This window comes from Petaurus breviceps, unplaced genomic scaffold, assembly GCF_028583685.1.
Source record: "Petaurus breviceps papuanus isolate PSGF00001 unplaced genomic scaffold, PetGlider_PUasm1.0 185, whole genome shotgun sequence".
Classification (NCBI taxonomy): Eukaryota; Metazoa; Chordata; class Mammalia; order Diprotodontia; family Petauridae; genus Petaurus; species Petaurus breviceps.
Genome location: NW_027185797.1, coordinates 23903523 through 23923457, shown reverse-complemented (window position 1 = coordinate 23923457; position 19935 = coordinate 23903523). Strand labels below are relative to the sequence as shown.

General features: G+C 46.3%; 2 protein-coding genes across 6 annotated transcripts in view; one reads left to right on the top strand and one right to left on the bottom strand.

Annotated features, from left to right (window-relative positions):
• TRIM71 (tripartite motif containing 71) overlaps positions 1-5687 on the top strand; it is an 87783-nt gene extending 82096 nt beyond the window's left edge. Inside the window, exon 4 of the mRNA XM_069088579.1 lies at positions 342-5687. Within this exon, the coding sequence (XP_068944680.1) occupies positions 342-1793 (1452 nt within the window). The 3' untranslated portion in view covers positions 1794-5687. The remainder of the gene's footprint in view (positions 1-341) is intronic.
• A 9582-nt stretch (positions 5688-15269) lies between these two features.
• Positions 15270-19935, bottom strand: part of CNOT10 (CCR4-NOT transcription complex subunit 10) — a 65551-nt gene continuing 60885 nt past the window's right edge. For all 5 annotated transcript variants that reach the window (XM_069088583.1, XM_069088582.1, XM_069088581.1 and 2 more), the window contains 3 exons: positions 19685-19812; positions 16592-16667; positions 15270-15480 (listed from right to left, as the gene is read on the bottom strand). In XM_069088583.1, coding sequence (XP_068944684.1) covers positions 15326-15480; positions 16592-16667; positions 19685-19812 — 359 coding nt within the window. In that variant the 3' untranslated portion in view covers positions 15270-15325. The remainder of the gene's footprint in view (positions 15481-16591; positions 16668-19684; positions 19813-19935) is intronic.

Genomic DNA, 19935 nt, shown 5'->3' with positions numbered 1-19935 from the left:
GCAAGAATGTTCACTACATAATCAGATCTGTCATTGAGGCCTGACTGTTTGGGCTCGACTGTTTTTGTTTTGTTTTGTTGGGTTTCTTTGTTTTGTTACAAGAGAGGGAACAGCTTTGTGGGATGGGGTATTTCCTTAAAAGGCCTTAATAAAACTTCCCTAAAGTTCTTCAGTGAACAAAGTCAGATTCCTGAAAGTCTGTCTGTTCTGAGGTTCCAGTGCCTCAGTTTCCTTTTCAGGCCTGTTGGGAGCTTTTGTGCCCCCAAGATACAAAAGTTGACTGTTAATCATCACTTTTGATGTGTAATTTTCAACAAGGCCTCTTCCCTTTCTTCTCTTAGGTGGAGAAGATCCGGCAGGTCAAGGCCAAGTCTCTGTATCTGCAGGTGGAAAAGCTTCGTCAGAACCTCAACAAACTAGATAGCACCATCAGCGCCGTGCAGCAGGTCCTGGAGGAGGGGCGTGCCATGGACATCCTCTTGGCCCGGGATCGAATGTTGGCTCAGGTCCAGGAGCTGAAGAATGTCCGGAGCCTCCTAAAGCCCCAGGAAGATGACAGAATGATGTTTACCCCCCCGGACCAGGCCTTGTACCTGGCCATCAAGTCTCTGGGCTTTGTCAGTAGTGGGGCTTTTGCCCCCTTGACCAAGGCCACCGGGGAAGGCCTCAAGCGTGCCCTCCAAGGCAAGGTGGCCTCATTTACAGTGATTGGGTATGACCATGATGGGGAACCACGCCTTTCAGGTGGGGACCTGATGTCGGTGGTGGTGATGGGGCCCGATGGGAATCTGTTTGGTGCTGATGTCAGTGACCAGCAGAATGGCACGTACCTGGTGAGCTACCGGCCACAGCTGGAGGGTGAGCACCTTGTCTCTGTTATGATATGCAACCAACACATCAAGAATAGCCCCTTCAAGGTGCTGGTCAAGTCTGGCCGTAGCTACGTAGGCATCGGGCTGCCCGGCCTGGCCTTCGGCAGCGAAGGGGACAGCGACGGGAAGCTGTGTCGCCCCTGGGGGGTCAGCGTGGACAAGGAAGGCTACATCATCGTGGCCGATCGCAGCAACAACCGCATCCAAGTGTTTAAGCCCTGTGGCACCTTCCATCACAAGTTCGGCACGTTGGGCTCCAGGCCTGGCCAGTTCGACCGCCCTGCTGGAGTGGCTTGCGACTCCTCCCGGAGGATTGTGGTGTCTGACAAGGACAATCATCGGATCCAGATTTTCACATTTGAAGGGCAGTTCCTCCTCAAATTTGGGGAGAAGGGCACGAAGAACGGACAATTCAACTACCCTTGGGATGTGGCAGTGAATTCAGAAGGCAAGATCCTAGTCTCTGATACACGGAACCACCGGGTCCAGCTGTTTGGGCCTGAGGGAGCCTTCCTGAACAAGTATGGCTTTGAAGGGGCCCTCTGGAAGCACTTTGATTCCCCCCGGGGTGTGACCTTCAACCATGAAGGCCATCTGGTGGTGACTGACTTCAACAACCACCGCCTACTAGTCATTCACCCAGACTGCCAGTCTGCCCGCTTCCTGGGGTCAGAGGGCACAGGCAATGGGCAGTTCCTGCGCCCTCAGGGGGTCGCCGTGGACCAAGAAGGACGCATCATAGTTGCTGATTCCAGGAATCATCGGGTGCAGATATTTGAATCCAATGGCAGTTTCATATGCAAATTTGGTGCTCAGGGAAGTGGCTTTGGCCAAATGGACCGGCCCTCTGGCATTGCTGTCACTCCAGATGGCATGATCGTCGTGGTAGATTTTGGAAACAATCGAATCCTCATCTTTTAGTAGAAAGTATTGGCTTTGCAGTTGTTTTTTTGGGGGGGGGGTGTGTGATGTTTTGTGTTTTTTTTTTCCATTTTGAATTTCAAAGAAGAAACTGTCTCAGGGAAATTTTTTTCTTTATTATGAGAACAAAAAAAGTACAACGTTACTGAAGACCTACCTCATCTTTATTTTTTTACAGATGAATGTACTTCTCTTTCTGCAGGGATTGAGCCTGGGAAGTTATAGAGTCTATCTACCTCATGTTCTTTGGGTCCCCCCCCCTTTGTTCCTTTCCCCACTCCCTTCTCAGCCCAGTGCAGATTTTGTATTTACCTCCATCCCCAAACGGGTTATTGAATGCACAAGCCGACGATTGGATTGGTTTTCATGCTGTCACTGGATTGGTCGTGTTCGATCAAAGCTTTCTAGAGAGGAAGCCAAATGCGGCTCTCTAACTTAAAAAAAATAATACTGAAAAATAAGATTAAAAAAAGTAGGCTTAGGTACTTACTTAGAGCGTCTGTGTTCCCGGTTCTAGACTGTGGTTTGTGGGTTTCTGCCTGTGTTAAGTGTGTTTTGGTAATAAGCCTTTTAAAAACTTTTTTAAAATGCTGCAACAGAGAACATTTTCCTCTTACCCTTTCATACCTCAGTATATTTGACTTCCTGTTCAGCAGCTTTTTCTTATTTCTGGAAAATATGGGTGGGTGTGCCAGCTCAGAAGAGTGGGCCTTTTCTAGTTTGGGGTTCTATTTTAGAGGAGTGTGTGCAGTCTCCCTGCTGCCCCAAATGGTGAAGGCAAGGAGATGGCGGACATCTTGGGTTTTTGATGACTTTTATTAAAATGTTCTGTGTTTTGGGGAGATAGTTTTGTGGGGGAGGGAAGGGTGTAATCTGTTAGAAAAAATGGTTAGGAAGAATGGAAGTCATCTAATTCTTGGATTTAAAACTTTTAAAAATGTTTGGAGAGAGAGAGAGAGTGAGTGTGTGTGTGTGTGGAGGGTGTGTGTACACATCAGTAGAAGCAAAAAAAAACATGCAAAATTGTTAAGGGCATGGAATAGTCGAATGTTTTGTGTGTTGTAGCTAGGAATTCCTTTTTTTTTTTCCTAAGAGTGATGGTGGTAGGTGGAAAAATAAAATTTTTATTTTAAAGCACAATTTTTTACAGCTTTGGAAGTTCAGGGAACAAAAATCTTTAACTGTCAGATTTGTTAACATTTCCTCTGGTTCCCTTCCCTCCCCCAACCAAAAAAAAAATTTCTTGGATCTTTTGAGGAGTCACTTTAACTGCATCGTTTGCTGAAAACCGGTGCTGCACAGGAGACTTGATACAGTCAGCATTAATTCCGTGGAGTGCTTTTGAATGTAAAGATCTTTGCCCTTCTGAAATATTCCCCTTCCGATGTTGATGGTGGCAGGTGAAAGGGAGGGAGGGAGGAGGCCACCTCCTCCTTACTCTGCTTCCGGCAATTCCAAAGAACAAAAGCCAGATGGAGCGGCCAGACCTGTGGGCACTTGGGAGGGCATGCTCTTGTTGGGCATAAGGTTCTTTCTTGTGACCTTTTCCAGTGGCTCCTTACCTGTCTTGATGGATAGTTGTGCGGCAGCAGAGACAGACCTTTATACTAGTCGCAGATGCAAAACTTCTCACTTTGTCTCTTGGTGAGTGAAGGTTTGGGAGCTGCCTACTTTTCAGTGGTCAGAAGTCTTCATATCCTGGAAGGAGGAATGAACCATTATTTCCAAAAGGTCATAGCTTTTGACCCTTAAGGAGAAGATAGCACACAGTGGTCACTAAATCCCCTTGTCCAGACACCTTACTTGAGCAGCGTTGGCTTTGATCGGGCCATTGGAACTGGATGGCTCGAGATCTCTCTTATGTTTGCTGTCTTCTTCTTTCCCTGATGGGCCTTCCTTCCTTGTTTGTTTTCTTCTTTCTCTCCCCTTTTATGTTCTTGAGGTCTTCAGTTCCATTGTGTATCAAAGGAGAGAGAACACTGTATCCACAAAATTCTCAGTGTATCTACAAAAAATTGCAAACGTATCCACTGTCTCTCGTAGGAGATGAAGTATTGAAGGTAGAAGCCAGACTGCTCTCCCCTGTGGAAACTGAGCCTGGCAAATTCCTTAGCGTAGGCAAGGCATTGCACCCAGATATTAGCTATCAGGAAGGGGTTAAGAGGTGAGAAAAATGCATATGAATGGTTCTCATTTCCTAATTACCCTTAATGCAGTGCCTCTAATTATGAAACTTTTCCTATTTTCTTTAGCTGTTTCCACTTTTGTCCCTAAATTCTAGATCTCATTGGATTTTTTTTTATGGTTAACAGTTGGGGAAGGTCTTATTTTATTAGTGAGAAAATGCTATCCTAACATCCCTTAAAATACCAAAGACAAATGGTTTTAAAAGCTTTAACTATATATCAATTCTGGGAATACTTACAGATTTTTTTCTTCATAATCTTGACCTTACCAGATGGTCGAAGTGGTCTACCCTGGAATAGTCATGTTGCCTTTGCCTGTTATTACAGCTCATCTTTCTGTTGTGCCTATAGTCTCCTGCTCTGTTCCCCCAGACATTTTGGGGGGAAAATTTGAGACTTTTTTGTTGATCAGGAGTATCAAGAATTTGGTTGTTTTGGCTCTGAAGGTGACTAGCCATCATGTCATGTGACATGTGTCATGAGAGCATTAAAGCTTTGTGTTATCGTAGATGACCTTCAGTGACCTGTATCTGGGAGCCATGTAAGCTTGGCACGAGCTCTGCATTTAAGTGACTGAAATCAGAAGTGGGTTGGTTGGCTTTCTTCCTTGGTAGTGCTGCCCCTTTTAATTCAGTGGGTCAACAGCACTAACAGGCCTGGCTGTCATTCAGACATTGGAAAGCCACTGTTGGTAAAACTTCACCATCTGTGGATCCCCACTGCCATTCTTGTCCTCCTCCCAGAGTGCTAAGCACTCCTGAAGGATGCAAGTTTGGCTTCCAACATGGTGGGTCTTCATTGAAAGGGAAGACTACAAGGAAAGCCAACGTCTAGGACCCCCTGGGGGTGGCTGTTCCAAAAGCACCCAAATCCCTGTTCTTGGCGAATTTACATTTACTTGTCCGTTATTAGGTAATGCTGAAGTATCCAGGAAAGGTAAAGCTGAGGCAAAACATGAGAGAAGGGGGCAGTTTGCTTCCCATGAAGACATGGCTTTGAGAAACCTTCCAGGAATCTCCATTGTTTTTAGGTACAGTGGGTGCTGCTGGTGGGAGGCACAAAAGGAAGATCAGTGAAGTTTTCATCAAACTCTGGTTTCATCCAAGGCATTTGTGCCCTAACACTCTCCTGAAGAAATTTACATAATCAATGGGTAAAACCACTTTGGGTAGGGGGCTGATGACCTTTCAGAAGTGTGGTCAGCTAAAACAAATTGCTTTCCTGTAGCTAAAGTGACCATTAGGCAATCCTGCTGCCAAGCCTGTGACACAGAACACGTACATGAGCCGAAGCCCTGACACTGTATAATGCAGTAAGTACCCTAGGAGACCTAGAACAAAACCCTTCAGTGGGTACCAGTTTTAAGTATAACTTACTTGGGCAAAACCCCTGAGGAGTAGCATGAAGACAACCTAAAATCTAACATTGGGCCCCAAACTTCCAAGTTGCAGACAGAATTAGGGCACTTCGTGTTTGGCTTCCAATGGGATAACTTGAGATCGGCTTTTTTAGTTAAGCCAAAGCTTAATTTATTTGAAGAGAGAAGTCTTTAGGCTTGGTCTAGCAGAATCGTGTTTGTTTGTTTTCTTCTTTCAAAGATGGTGAGATTTCTGTGTTTGGTAAATGAGTGAAAGTCGTGCCAAAGTTTTGTGGGTTTGTTTTTTTTTTTTTCTCTGTTTTTTTTTGTTTTTTTAAAAAAAAAATATATGGGGTGCAAAAAAAAAAAAAAGGAACTAGGGTATTTATTTAAACACCTCTCTTTGGAGTTTGTTTCCAACAGTTTGGAGCTGTATAAAAATCAAACACTGGTACTTGCGTTAGACAAATATTTCTCGGATCCTGAGTCCCTCCCTCTCCGTACTCAGGGCTCCCTGCTTGCTGGTGATGCAGGATGCACAAACCATTCCACCTGTTCTGTTGTTTTAGTTCGTATTTAAGAAGATGTTGGGTTTTTGTTGTTTGCTTTGTTTTCTACCTCATTTTTAGAGAGACAGCGTCTACCTCACTTTAGCACTCAACAGGTCTCTGAAGAAATAGTATTAATCCATTTAAGGCAAAAAAAACAAACAAACCAGTTCTCCCATGCCTACAGAGTCAAACACATCCATCCATCCATCCATCCATCCATCCATCCATCCATCCATCCATCGACTTACAGGGGATTTTGTTGACTTTCAGGAGGACTGTTCAGTTGCCCTCGTTAGATAAACACTTAATTTAAACCAAATGTTCTTACAAAACTCAAGCGAACTTAGTTCTTAGTTCTTAACAAATTGGACTTTATTTTAATGAAGAGTTATGCAAACTTGTTTTAAAAATCCACTTTTTTCAGTATTAAAAGCAAAAACTACTAGTCATTTGAAACCTACTTGGAAATTGAATTTGTAACATTCTTACATTCTCAAGACCTTTAGGTCTTCTCTCTTCAAGAGAAAAATATTTTATTTTATCTTATGTTTGGATGTTTACAAATACATCCTGTTAGAGAAGATTGTATTGCTAGAAATGCTTTTGAAGGGAATGAGAATTGTTTTGACTTTGTGATTGTATTTGTAGTTTTCTTGACCCAGTGGGATGTCTTCCACCATGACCCATAAATAACCCACTTCATTTGGGGAGAACTCTTTGAGTGAATGTGTTTTGTGTTTTTTGTTTTGTTTTTGCTACCAAAGGTAATCTGAAGGGATTTTTTGGGGTTGTTTGTTTTAAATTAAATAATAAAAATTGAAAAGCACATTACCAGAAAGTAGGGTTGATCTCCCATTCCCCCCACTTCCTTTTTTCCTAGGTAGTGTCTCTAGATCCCCCCTCGGAGTTCCAGTGCATTGGGTTTGTGTCATGGTGAGAAGACATGCCTCTATTTAAAAGAAATAAATAAAATGATCTTACGGGTTAACATTAAGCCAGAGAGGCGGGAAGTGTCCTGCCATTGTTTAACCAATGTTGGTTCTAAAAGCTTTGTGAGTACCTGCATGGTCTTAGACCCTCCTAATGATTGTATAAACGTTACAAACTCAGGTAGAATTGGCTGTGAAGGCTCTTCTTTCACAGAGCATCCAGACTGAATGTTACCTGTCTATTGAATGAACCGAGTCACTGCCTGCCAGGCCTTTGCCCTCTTTCTGTGTGCAGTTTGCTTCTTAGTCTGCTTAGCTTGTCCCCCAAAGGATATCTGGGTCCTGGTCCTGGGGTTCTGTGTGTGATCTTCTGGTGGAGGGTGGGGTTTTTGTTCCTTTTTTTCCCCCTTAAATCAGTACAGGTTAAGTGGTGGGGTGGGGTGGGTGGGGATCATTAAAAACTAGTTTGTAAGGTTTAGTAGGGTGGGTGGGAGGGGCCTGTTAGCATGGTTTATGAGAACCTGGCTTCCTCTGTCTGTTGGCTGTTGTGTCCTGCCTTGGCAGAGACTACTCCAAGTGTACGACATAGGATTGATAGACTTGGGTATTTTTTTTGGGGGGGGGAAGGGGGGCGGAGGGTGTGTTCAATGCTGAATCAAAAGGTGGGATGGGAAAGGAATCTGGTGTCCCTCTGACAAACCTAAGCCTTGCCTTTTGACTTCCTGAGGTCAGACATGATCTGGAAAGACCACCACCCTCAGAGTAGAAGAATTTCCTCTTTGGCTATTCCCCTGTTGCAGGGCTGGAATGTTGCTGTTTTCCCTAGGGAAACTTTGACTTCCCCGTAGTTATAATACTTCGTGAGCATTAATTCATCTTCATTTGGCAGGCTCAGTCCACCTCCCCTAAAGGGGAGAAGAGGAAGGCATACCCTTTCGCTTCCCAAAACAGTTTTGACCATCGAATCCCAGGTCCTGTAGTCAGGCATGACAGGCAATGGACAGAGGTGTTCAACAACTCCTGTGTAGACAGAGGCTTCTGAATGTATCATTGTGGTCCATGGAGAAGGCTGGAGAAGGTAGCAAGGAGATGCCGTGTCAGCTACCAGCAGCCTTAAAACAAAGTTGGTGTCTCTTTGGACCTTAAAATTGTTCCTATGCAGTTTATTTTATTTTTGTTTAATCAAATAAATGTGAGGGTTTTTTTTCATCGAAGCTGTGTCAGTGTGATTTATACTTGGGGAAGCTCATGTCAAAAGGCTAAAGTAGATGAACTTTGGAGCCCAAATGGGGATGTTTTTTCTAAATGATTTCTAATCATCAAGCCTTTCCTGCTCCAAAGGATCCTATCTTTTACAACTTGTTACTTTCTTCATTTGTGGCTTTTGGTGCTGCTACCAACTCTCCCATCTACAGGCCTCTGCTCATGTCAGATATAGGTGGGAAAATGCCCCACGCTTCAAATCAGGATCACACACCTGAGTGCTTGTCCCTTAACAACATCACTGCTCTTAGCCCTTCTTGGACTTCATTCATTACACTAAGAGGCCAGACTGGGTGATCTCCAAGGCCTTTTCCAGCTTCTAAAGCATCGAGTCCTGTGCAGACTCAGGATAAATGTTTTATTTAGTGCAGAGACCAGTTGACTGATGTGTTATTTGGCAGTTTAAAGTTATGTCTCCTCAGGTGTCAGTCTGCTGCTTTGTAGTGACAGAATGACCCTGTCAAGCAGTCCTCCAAATGTGGTTTTGCAAAGATGGTAGCCTCAAGAGGCAGTTAAGGAACCCTTCAGCTTCCCTGGTGTTAATGGGCCCACTCTGATCAGGTTTGTTGGGCAAGTGAGTGCTGACAGGTAAACTGTTGGATTTGTGCTTTCACAAAGCACAAATCTGGAGTTTTCTTTCCACACACACATTTTGTGTTCCTTTTCCAGTCCTGTTATTTACTTGCCGGAACTGACCACAATAATTCAACTGCCCCTGTGCTACACTATAACAGGGGTGGGGGGGTGGAGGACAGGAAGGGGTTATTTTATTGGTATAGGGAGCTCCCTTTGAGAAAACTCCCTCCCAATCCTACAGCTTCGTTGTTTGGGCCTTCCTGGAGGCCACAGCCAACTAAGGTTAGAGGTGGGATTAGCTAGGCCTGCCCAACGGCCATGCTAAACTGCCTCCTTTCCTATTGTATTTATCAAAATGAATGAAGTTGGTTTTTGCTTTGCTGGCATCCCATGCTTTGGCTTGGAGTTGCAGGAAAATGTTTGCCGTGGATTCTGCAGACCGGCATTAAATTCTGCCCGACATTTGCCAAGGCTCCCCTCTCCAGCTGCTAATTACTCATCTGTCCTTGAAGGCCTGTGCAAGTTGCTTTTTCCAGGTGATTCTTTGAACAGTGAACTTAAGGCTTCCAGTGGTAGGCCTGCCACTCCCTGGGGCCATAGGGAGTGGGATGGGAGTCATCTGTCCACCCTCAGGGCTGAAGCCTTGGGGTCTGGTGGAACAGAGCTGTGTTCATCAGTGCCTCAGTGGCCGCTATGAGGATGACCTGACCTAGAAGAGAACATGACCGCTGGATGCCGTTTCCAGGGAGTGGGATGAGATGGGAGGAATCCCAGTTCCTAGAGCTACACCGGGGTTTAGAACTGTCAGTGGCCATTTAATCCAGCCCCTTGTTTTAGATGAGCAAATTGAGGGGGCCTCAGGGCCAAAGGACACACGGTACCCAGTGACTTGAGGTGGCAGTGTGAAGCCTCACTCTCCCCATCAGCATAATGAGCAAGTGTCTGAGGCAGGATTCAAACCCAGCTCCTTCTGCCTCCAAGGCCAACACACACTCTTACTGAATTTTAAACCCAGGGCTCTCGTGTCTGAGCAGACATTCATTCTGTTACAGGAGACAGAATGGCCAAGACTCCTTTTGCTTCTGTCCAGTGTCCTCTCCATCCTATGTCTGATGCTGTTCTCTAGCCCTTCCCAGAACAAAGCATCTGTCAGTCATGTATTTCCTGGCACCAGACTGGTTACTATAGACTCTTGTAGTAACTGAGGAAAATCTGCAGAGAGCAGAGTGGGGAGGGTGCCAGTTTGTGTGCCTGGGGCCTGGGCTCCCGTGTGGCCACTCAACAGACCTCATTTGGTCAAGGAGTCCAGGAATGATGGGAACCTAACCTCAATATGAAATGCCCTACTGTGTCCGGGAGACTATGCTAGATAGCTGGAGATGAACACTGGCAGGAAATCCGCCCCTGACCTAAAAAGCTAAGTGAGCAGCAGCAGCTTGGAGGAGTTTTCTTATGTGCCCTTCAGACTGATTTAGAATGGGCCTGCCTCTTGGCACCTTTGTCCGGTTGTTGCCGGTGCCCCAGGGCTCAGGCCAGGCACTTGGTGGCTATGACCCAGGACTAGATACTTTGCTTTAGGGGCCAACCCCACCAGAAAGGGCCCCATTTAGAAGCCCAGGCTTCAGGCCCTGCCCAGCCAGGCTACTTCAGGTTAATGCGGACAAATCACTTCTATCGTTCCTGTTTCCTCAGCTTTAAGATGGGATCTGAACAGCCCAACAGAACTGGAGGCTTGGAAGGGCACCGTCCTCCACCTTACCCAGAAGGAATCTCCCATTATCACATGCTTGTCATTCTTTGCTTAAAGACCCCCACGAAGGGGGAACCTACTGCCCCTTTTTAAGGCTCTCCATTTCACTGTGAGGAAGCTTGGCTTCCCTCTAATTGCCATTTTTCTGAGGCCACGCCAATAGGTTTAATCCCTTTTCCTTAGGCCAGCCTTTCAGGTCCCCGAACATGGCTTCTCCAAGCTAACCACTCCCAATCCCAAAGAGTAAAGATGCCAGAAAGAACACTGGAGATGGCCTAGTCTTCAATATCACATATAAGGAAACTGATTCCTTCAGTGATGTTTGCACCCCTTTGCCATCTTGGTTTACTTCCTTTCTGCAGCTTGGGGCCTTTCCAAAGGTGTGCCCCCCCCCCCCAACTTATGCCAAGTGTGCTCTGACCTGGGGAGAACAGAGTTCATTTTGACCTCCTCGTCCTTCAAAGTCTTCTCTAACGCAGCCCAGTGTTGCATGAAACTGCCTTTATGGTCTTTTCTTCCGAATTCAGTTCCTGTGGCTGTTCAGAAATGGGCTGGACCAAGCTGACTGCCAGAGGCCCTTCTAGCACAACATCAGAACCTAAGATCATGCACTGAAAGACACTGAATTTAAATGAATTTAATTTTTATTGGACTATGTCCCAGGCGCATTAATTAAGTCCTAAATAGTAGTCCTGAAAATCGGAATAGATTAGACTGGACATCCAGGGCCTCTCTCCTGGGGAGAGTAGGAGTTTGAGAGAAAAGTCATTGCTGTTCAGCTCCCATGCAAATCAATGCAGCTGTGACAATATGTGGGGGAGCTGAGAAACCCCAGCATTGGTTTTCAAAGGCTTTGAGTGATGTTGCTGCCTTCCAGCTAAACCCATCAGGAGGTGGGAAATGCTGAAACAAGGCATTAGCATTTGGTGCAAGTGAAAACCCTGCATTCCTGGGGGGAGGGGAGGAATGAAAGGCGAAGCCCAGGGCTGCTCTATTCAGACTCCAGGACCACACAGACACTCACTATCTACAGGAGCTCCCAGAAGAGGTGGGGAGAAGGCTTTCTGGGGCCTCCGGGATGCATAGGAAATGGAGCCATTTCCCCAACGGCCGGTGCATTCTGAAACTTGGAGAAAAGCAGGTTTTCTGGACGGTCACTCCAAGGGATGGCTTCCCCCAGGATTTCAGGATTAAATTCACTTCATCTTCCTCTGCTTGCACCCAAACCTCCACTGGCTCAGCCAGTTGAAGCAGCTGCATCTTGCCTTCTGAAGCCAGACCTGGTTTCTTCGGGTGGGGCATGCCAGATTCTAAGGAGGGGCTCCTCCTGGGCCCAGGGTAGGTGTTGTGAACACTAAACCGTGGGAATGCTCACAAGACTTTTGGTACACCCTGTATCGGACGCATTTTCTTATCTCAGCCACAAACACGGGTTCTGGCTTCCCATTTTCTTCCTGTCACCTCAAGGCACAGCACATAGAAGGCCCTTGGATTTCTAAAGGCAGGTGGAGTTCCTTCTGGTCCCAGCATCACAGGGTGATTTTTGAGTTCCCTGGAGAAGAAATGCACAAGTCTCTCACTACCAGCCCTCAGTATCAATCATTCAGCATTTAATGGCCCCGATTTTGGGCTAGGCCCGGGGGAGAAGACAGAAAGAGGATGATGATGGTGGCCTGGGAGCTCCCTAGGAGAAATCTGTGATAATAGAGCCGTTCTTTGCCCTCTGTATTCCGTGCCTAGCATGCAGTAGGTGCTTAATAAATGTTTGAGTTTTAGGGCCTGGCATGGCTGACATCCACCTCTGCTCTGAAACCTCCCTCACAAAGGCTGTGATTGTTGTTCAGTCATGCTTCATGACCCCATGGACCACAGCCAACTGATAGTCCCTGGGGTTTTCTTGGCAAAGAAACTTGGCACTGGAACATTTGCCATTTCTTTCTCCAGCTCATTTTAAAGATAAGGAAACTGAGGCAAAGAGGTGAAGTGACTTGCCCAGGGTCACCCAGCTAGTGTCTTATATGGGATTTGAACTCAGGAAGTGGAGACTTCCTGACTCCAGGCCCAGCCTCTCTCCTGGAAGCGCCCTCTGGTATCTCTGACGGGCTGGCACATCAGGTGACCACGGTCACACTGGGGACGTCAGCACCAGTCCTTCAGCTCGTGTCCAGTGTTCTGTGCAGTACCTGTGGTCAGCTGGAAGGAGATCTGAGAAACCATCCAGGGCAGGGATTCTCAACCTGGGCAGTCTGCTGAAGCCCATGGGTGCTTCTCAGGGCAAAGTTTTAAAAATATGTATTACATAGGGGCAGCCAGGTGGCTCAGCGAGTAAAAGCACCGGTTCCAGTGTTGAGATAGACCTGGAGATCGAATCCCGGGCTCAGACACTCAGCACCACACCCAGAAATAACTGGCCGGGTAACCTTGAGCAAGTTACTTAACCCCAATTGCTTAAAAAAAAAAATGTATTACAAAGGAAAGCAATTACATGGATATAAAGTTAAATCTTTTTTTTCTATCCCATTTCATGGATCTCTTCAACTGTATTAACAGGAGTTATCTATCAGCCTCAGTTCAGAACCCCTCATCATGAAGCTAAGACACAAACACTGTGAGTTCGTTACTAGGTTGGCCCCCTCATCTCCTCCCCAGGACGGCAGCATCTGAACTTTAATGGATGGACTGGAGCTACCACTGGAGATTCAGAGAAGGCCTCTCAAGGGACCTCAGGTCTGCAAAGTTCCATTCTCTCCCTCAAAGGGCAGAGCCAGCTCTGGCCCAAGTGGAGATGTCTGTGACTCATGCTCTAGGTACCGTGTTTCCCTGATAATAAGACCTATCCCGAAAATAAGCCCTCCCCTTACTGTGTAAGATTCCTCTAAAATAAGCCCTATTGAGATTGCTACTGTAGTGAAGGTGATCCCCTGCGCTACATGCTACATTACGGTACTCTCTGTATGCACCGTTCCCCCCCCCCCTTGAAATGCACACCACGCTCCGAGCTGCATCCAATCAGAGCTGCAGCAGTGAGCGCGGCATCCTGTTCTTCCCCAGTGATTTGCTTATTGAATAAAGGTACATTTTTTTTGTTCACATTTACCTGTTTATTAAAATTGCTGTCAATGTTCATTAAAATAAGCCCTCCCCTGAAAATAAGCCCTCTGGTGTTTTTCTGTCCAAAAAAATAATAAGACAGTGTCTTATTATCGGGGAAACACGGGTAGGTTTTGGGGCCATTGGCACTGCTGCCCATTTAATAAATGGGCCATCTTAAACCTTGTCTTGATGAACCATCCTTAACCTTTCCCTTCACAGAAACCAGACACTTTCTTTATTCTCTACAGAATCAGGAGTGGGAAGGTCCTCAGATATTGTCCAGCTCAGTCTCCTCACTTCACAGAGGAGGACCTGAAGCCCAGAGGCAGATGCCCTTCCCAAGGTCACAAAGCTCCTGAGACAATTCCCCAGGTAAACTGGGGATTTCCCTGGATTAAAATGTAATGGAGTACTTTTTGCCAGGTCAAATCCATCCTAGGGATAGGAGTCAGCAAGGCTGACCTTAACAGATCTCAATGAGGGAATAAAGCCTCCCTCCCCCAGGGTTTTGGCTCACTTAAGGGGCTAGGCCAGCATACCTAGGTAGGTATATACCTATGGGCAACCTTCTCTCACTACTCCAAAAACAAAACAAAACCCAACAACCTCAATGACACTCAAAAGCCACTGCCAATTAATCTTGTTTTATATAACCTTAGTTTATTTAAGATTCTGGCTAATGTTACTACCATCTTAAGATTTACTTTTCTAAATTTAGTAAGATAAGACAGCAACTTCAAGAGTTGGAAGAAGAGAAAAACTCTTTAAGCTCACCTTCTTTATGGATACATTTACTTGCAAGGAATCTAAGAGAAAAACTGTAATTTAGCTAGCTTGCCAACTTGCTTGCCATTTGCCTTCCCATCCATCATCTTAAGTGATTTTCTCCCCTAAAGGAACCAATCCAGCATCACTTACCCGTTTTGTTACTTATGATCTCTTTCGGCTTGGGGTGCACTTGAGTCATGACAGCTCACTTGAAAATCACTAATTAGCAACTGCCAGTGGATTTCAGGGGCAGCCCCTTAGCCACATCATCTCTCCTGAAGGAGCTCGGCCTCCATGTTTGGGGCTCATCTGACCTGGGGTAGGTGCTCTAAGAACTCTACCAGAACATGCCTGACCCATCCCTGGTCTGAGGCTGCCTAGACAAGCTTCTGGAAGCAGTGGCTTTCTCCAGACAGTGCCTGGGCAGCCTTTGTTGCTCTCCAAGCAGAGGGGCTTCCTCAGGCCCAGCAGGGAGGGATGCTTTGCATTCTTTTCCCCATACTCAGCCAGGCCTGGGGAGGATTCAGAGCAAACCTTGGACTCAGGTTTCGCATCTGGCTCGTTTTGCTAATCTACACCCAGAACTTGGTCAAGGACACCAGGAGCTGTGTGAAGTCACAGGTCAAGTCACTGCTTGGGGTTTTCCTTCTCTTTGGAACAAACTATGCTTTAAACCCACTGTCATACCCCCATGCCAGCACAAGGCAGGTACCTGCCCTGGCTCTCCCCTTGGGCTCCCAGCTCTGTAGAGCTACTCTTCAAACAGCTGCTGTTGGTTCCCATTCTAAAAGCCAGTCATATCATCCTGGCCTTCTCCATCATCATCCCCCCCCCCCCCCCAGTACAGTGCCCTGGGGGAGGGAGCTAAAGGGAACCAGCATTTGTGAAATGATATTAAGTCATTTTAGCGACTGGAAATGGACATTCATGCATGGAAATGCTGAGTAAGGCAGGGGTGGAAGCTTGCCTCCCCCCTTCCCCCAAAGATCCACCAACGCAGCACAACAGCACAAGCTAATGTCCTTTATTGGCCATTACAAAAAACCCTTGGGCCTTGGGTCACTTTCTCTGCCCGGGGGGGAAAGCTGGCATCTGGATGGGCTGGATGGGCTGAGCAGATGGGAATACTGGCTTCTTCCGAATGTCAGACAGTGTCTTCACTGAAGGGAGCAGCTGGTTTCTTTTGATGATCTGTAAGGCCAGCTGTGTATTACCTGAGTGGAAAAAGATGTGATGAGAAAAGCTCATGGCAGCAGAGGGCACAGACAGTTCAGCTCTGGGCTGGCCTTTGCAGGCTCTAGCCTAAGCTCCCTGGGTATTTCTCTGACTCCCCTCCTTGAGGACCGCTGCATCCTCACAACACTCATCTGGGAGTCAGAGGGCCCAGCTTGCAACTCTGCTCCCTGTATTTCTAGCTCAGTCTCTTAATCTTCCCGGGATTTTCTGTGCAAAGAAAGAGGCTGGACTAGCACTCCAGTTATAAATCATTGAAAAAGAGGAAAGTGTCTGGCTGTCCTGCTGCTGCTAAGTGCCCTGGCCAGAGACTCTGAAACACAGATCTTAAGGTCTTAATCCTAGCCTGTGTCCCTTTCAGAGATGGACTGTCCAAGTCAGAATTTGGTTCCAGGCCTTGCTGACTCCCACTCTGGCACTCAAGCTGCCTAGGTCTTGTGCTTTTAAAACCTGATGAATGAATGAGTGTCCTATGAAACCACATGGGAAGGTGGAATATGGGATGCCTGAAATCTTTCCTGTGTCTCCTGGGCCCCCTAATTCTCTTAGGCTGCAAAATCCCTACCACCTGACTTCTTTTGCCCAATACTTTTGCATTTCAAAATAACAATGTTTGTCTGCAGAAAGAGGAAGTCAATTATCTTATGCAAATGGAAATTTCCTCACTCTTGTGCCCAGACTGCACCAGATGGACTGTGTTCAATCTGGAGAAGTTCTCACTCACAGAGAGTGTGAGAATATTGATGTTTTTTAAGAGGTCAGCCAAATGGACTTGATTTGTGATTTCATGAGTCCCAGGAACCTCTCTCTGCAAGCCTCAGATGAAAAAGGGCTTGCCCAAATGAGCCACGATATGTCAGAGGCAGGATGATGCCACACGGCCCTCTCATTTCCAAGAAGTGACAGAACCCTGATCTTGAAGGGACAAGCCCTGTGTTGGAAACCTTGGTCCCTCTTCCCTTGTGGGTTTCTGTGTAACTGAGAAGGGAGAGTGGGGATAAGAACTCACTCTTATGCTGGGACTAACGTTTACAGGGATTTGAAGGACTTATAAGCACACCAATTTTCTCTTGACAAGTTCTAATTACTTACCATTCTGTAGTTCGAGGTAGACAGCCAGCAGGATAGCTTCGGGTGGTATTTCCTTAGGATGGATCATGGAAGCCGCCTTTTCTCAAAGCAAAATAAAAAGTAATTATCAAGACCACAGAACTGGTGGACTGAAACAACAAGTCCAGAGCCTGTCAGGAACAAACAAGCAGCCTTCTACTAGAGTGTGGTCAGCATCTGCCCAGAAGCAGCCTCAGTCCCCAGCCAGGCTCACTTCTTCCCTAACAATGGCCTTTTCTCTCCCCTTCATCCCACAGAGCCAGGAGGCCTTCACTTTGATATTTTTGGTGCTTTCTCAAAGTCTTCAACATACCTGCTGCTAGAATCTGGAAATCAGGGACTCAATTCAATTTCTGAAAATCATTTCTATGTCGTATGTGAAAATCCTGGGTGTGGTTCCCTATGCATCAGCCTCCCACACCCCATAAAGGCACTAAGTGCCTGAAGATCTTGTGCATGGGTTTTAAAAAATATTTTCCTAACTACATTTCAAGATGATGGTTTTCCTTTGTAATCCTCTATATTTCATTCTCTGCATTTATAAACATTCTGAGATTGCCAAAGGACACAAAAAGGGCTAAAAAGGGTTATGTTTTTACTGTTCTGGTGAAGCAAGGTCCAGGCCTTTATAACATCTGCTGCTGCTCGTCCAGCTCTTTCAATCCTGTCTCTTTTGGGGTTTTCTTGGCAAAGACACTGCAATGCTCTGCCCTTTCCTTTTCCAGTTTCTTTTAGGATGAAGAAACTGAGGTAAACAGGGCTAAATGACTTGAATTATAGCTAGCAAGTATCTGAAAGCAGATTTGAACTCAGGCCTGGGGGCTAAGTGGAAAAAATGCATGCATGCCCCCACACACAAGAAACCAGCTCCCAGAGCCCTGCCCCCTTCTCTGCTTTATCCAGCATTTCAGAGAGCCCCTCCTGCTGGCTTCTCTTTACCAGGGAACAAGGCCATCCCACTCCCGCCCATTCTCCAAGACACGTGCAGTTAGATGTCCCCCCAAACGTCGTCATGCCTGTTGCTGCTGGCACCTCAGCATTCTCTTTCCTGTCCCTCCTCCTCCTCAGCCTGCCCAGACTAACTCCTGCTTTCCATCGCCCGTCCTGGCCTTCTCTCTCTTCTGCTTTTGAAGGTAATGTGATAACATTCTAGTAATCTACTAGGAGCAGGCTTCACTGCTGCAGGACCACTTGTGCCCGGGACAAGAGACTGGGAATGAACTGCAAATCATTCTTGTTTTCTTTTGGGGGAGGAAAGGAAATGGGCATGGGGCCCAGTACACTGCTATCAGTCTCAAAGAGTGGTAGATTCCTGAGGGCCCAAACATCAATTTAGAAAAGCACAAATTCACATTCTCTGTCACATTGTAGTTTTTCCTTGCTGAACATCTCCCAATTAGATATTTTTTTTGCTTTTTGGAGGGCAATTGGGGTTAAGTGACTTGTCCAAGGTCACAGCTAGTTTTTGTGTTAAGTGTCTGAGGCCGGATCTTAACTCAGGTCCTCCTGACTCCAGGGTTGGCGCTCTATTCACTGTACCACCTAGCCGCCCCTATAGAAACCATAATTTTTTCTTTTTGAAAAGTGACATATGTTATTGCACCCTTTTCTTCACTTTTACTTATTTATTTTTTGGCTTTCCCAATTAGATTTTAATTTGGTTTTTTGACATTTCTGGTCAAGTACATGAAATGGAATAAATATCATTACATTACTGTCATTCCTCATCTACACCAGAAGTAACCAGGACATCATAAGTACTATCCAGTGACCTCATCTGGCAGATGAAGGTGAGGCCCAAGGTCCTGGAGTGCCCCAGTGGTAGATCTAAGAACAAGATCCCAGGTCTCTGCTCTATCCGAGACCCAGTCTCCTTTCCAGGACATTACCCTAAGCTTCTGATGAACACTGAAGAGTTAGCCATAATGTATCAGTAAGCTCTGAAAACAAGACTAAAATCTGAGGTTGTGCTTTCTGTTGCTTTTCCCCATAGAAGGGGAGAGCTGGCGAGATGCTGCCCAGCCATGTTGCTGAGACACGTTTTACGGCCTCTTCTCCGAGGATGCCCTGGCTGTAGAGACACTGGACAAGCCAGAGCTAACCCTACAATATCCTGTTTCTTAAAGCATCCCTCAAGGAGCAAAGGACCATGGAGTCGCCACTGGAGGGGCCTTCAGAGAACATCACATCAATTAACTCCCTCATCTTACACATGAAGATGTAAGCCCAGGGAACGTGACTTGTCTGTCACAAGGAAAGTGTCAGAACTAGGATGTGAAGCCCAGGCTCTCTGACTACACAGAGTCCCACTGAGTACATCACTGAGGTCATTTCACCAAATGGAAAAATTCAACCACAGCAAATGGCTTAGACTTATTTTAGACACTTGACACTTTGCTGCTCAAACTACAATATATTTACTTAATAATTTTGTTCCTAAGAAAGTTAAAAAACAAACACCCCTGCCCCCAAGGCCCTCTCTCCCAGTCCAGTTCTGGTCCCTGTCCTCAGGCCCTCTAAGTCCCTGCAGGGCAGATGCTCTGAGGGCACAATCAATGGGTCATCAGGCCTCCCCCACTGTCTTAGGTATTCAGGTACTAAATATCCCGTTATTCTCCAGGTTCTAACCACAATCCCAGGAGCAAAAATAGCTCCCGGTATTCCTGATCAGAACGCCTCCCATATACTCAGCACTCTAAGGTGTACACGATGCCTTCAGGTCGAAGTGGGTCTTGAAAACTGAGGATTACGGATGGAGCACTGAGTCCAAGTCACAGAAGGTCCCTTCCCACCCATGCCTCCTGCCCCCAAGGCCATGGTCTCACTTTCACATGACTGTCTCTGGAGAGGGTGACAGGAGAACACTCTTTCTCAGAAGTATCAGGACCAGAAGGAAGAAGGCTTGAGTTAAATAGGAAATACAACCTCAGTGATATTCTGGCTCCTTTGTGTTCCTCCAGTTATTCTGAGAAAACGGACTCTTCAACTCAGAAACAATTCAGATGCTCCAAGCTGCGTGCAGGCCTCTGCTTTGGGGTTTTTGGGGAAAATGGTAGTGAAACATCCCAGGCTTACCTGGTGGAGACACTTGCGAGCCTTGTCATATTCACTGCGCAAACAGTAGGCACTGCCTAGATTAAACAGCATCATCGTTCGGGCAGAAGTGACAGAGCTTGGGTAGCACTGAGGCGTTTGCTTGCCAGCTTAAAAAGAAATGTTAGTGTTATTAAAAACACACACCCAAAGTCTCTAGAGAATTTTTAAAACCAATGACTAACTCCAGAGCCTAAGGCATCCAGGGTCTGGGAAGGAGATGAGGCTCCCCC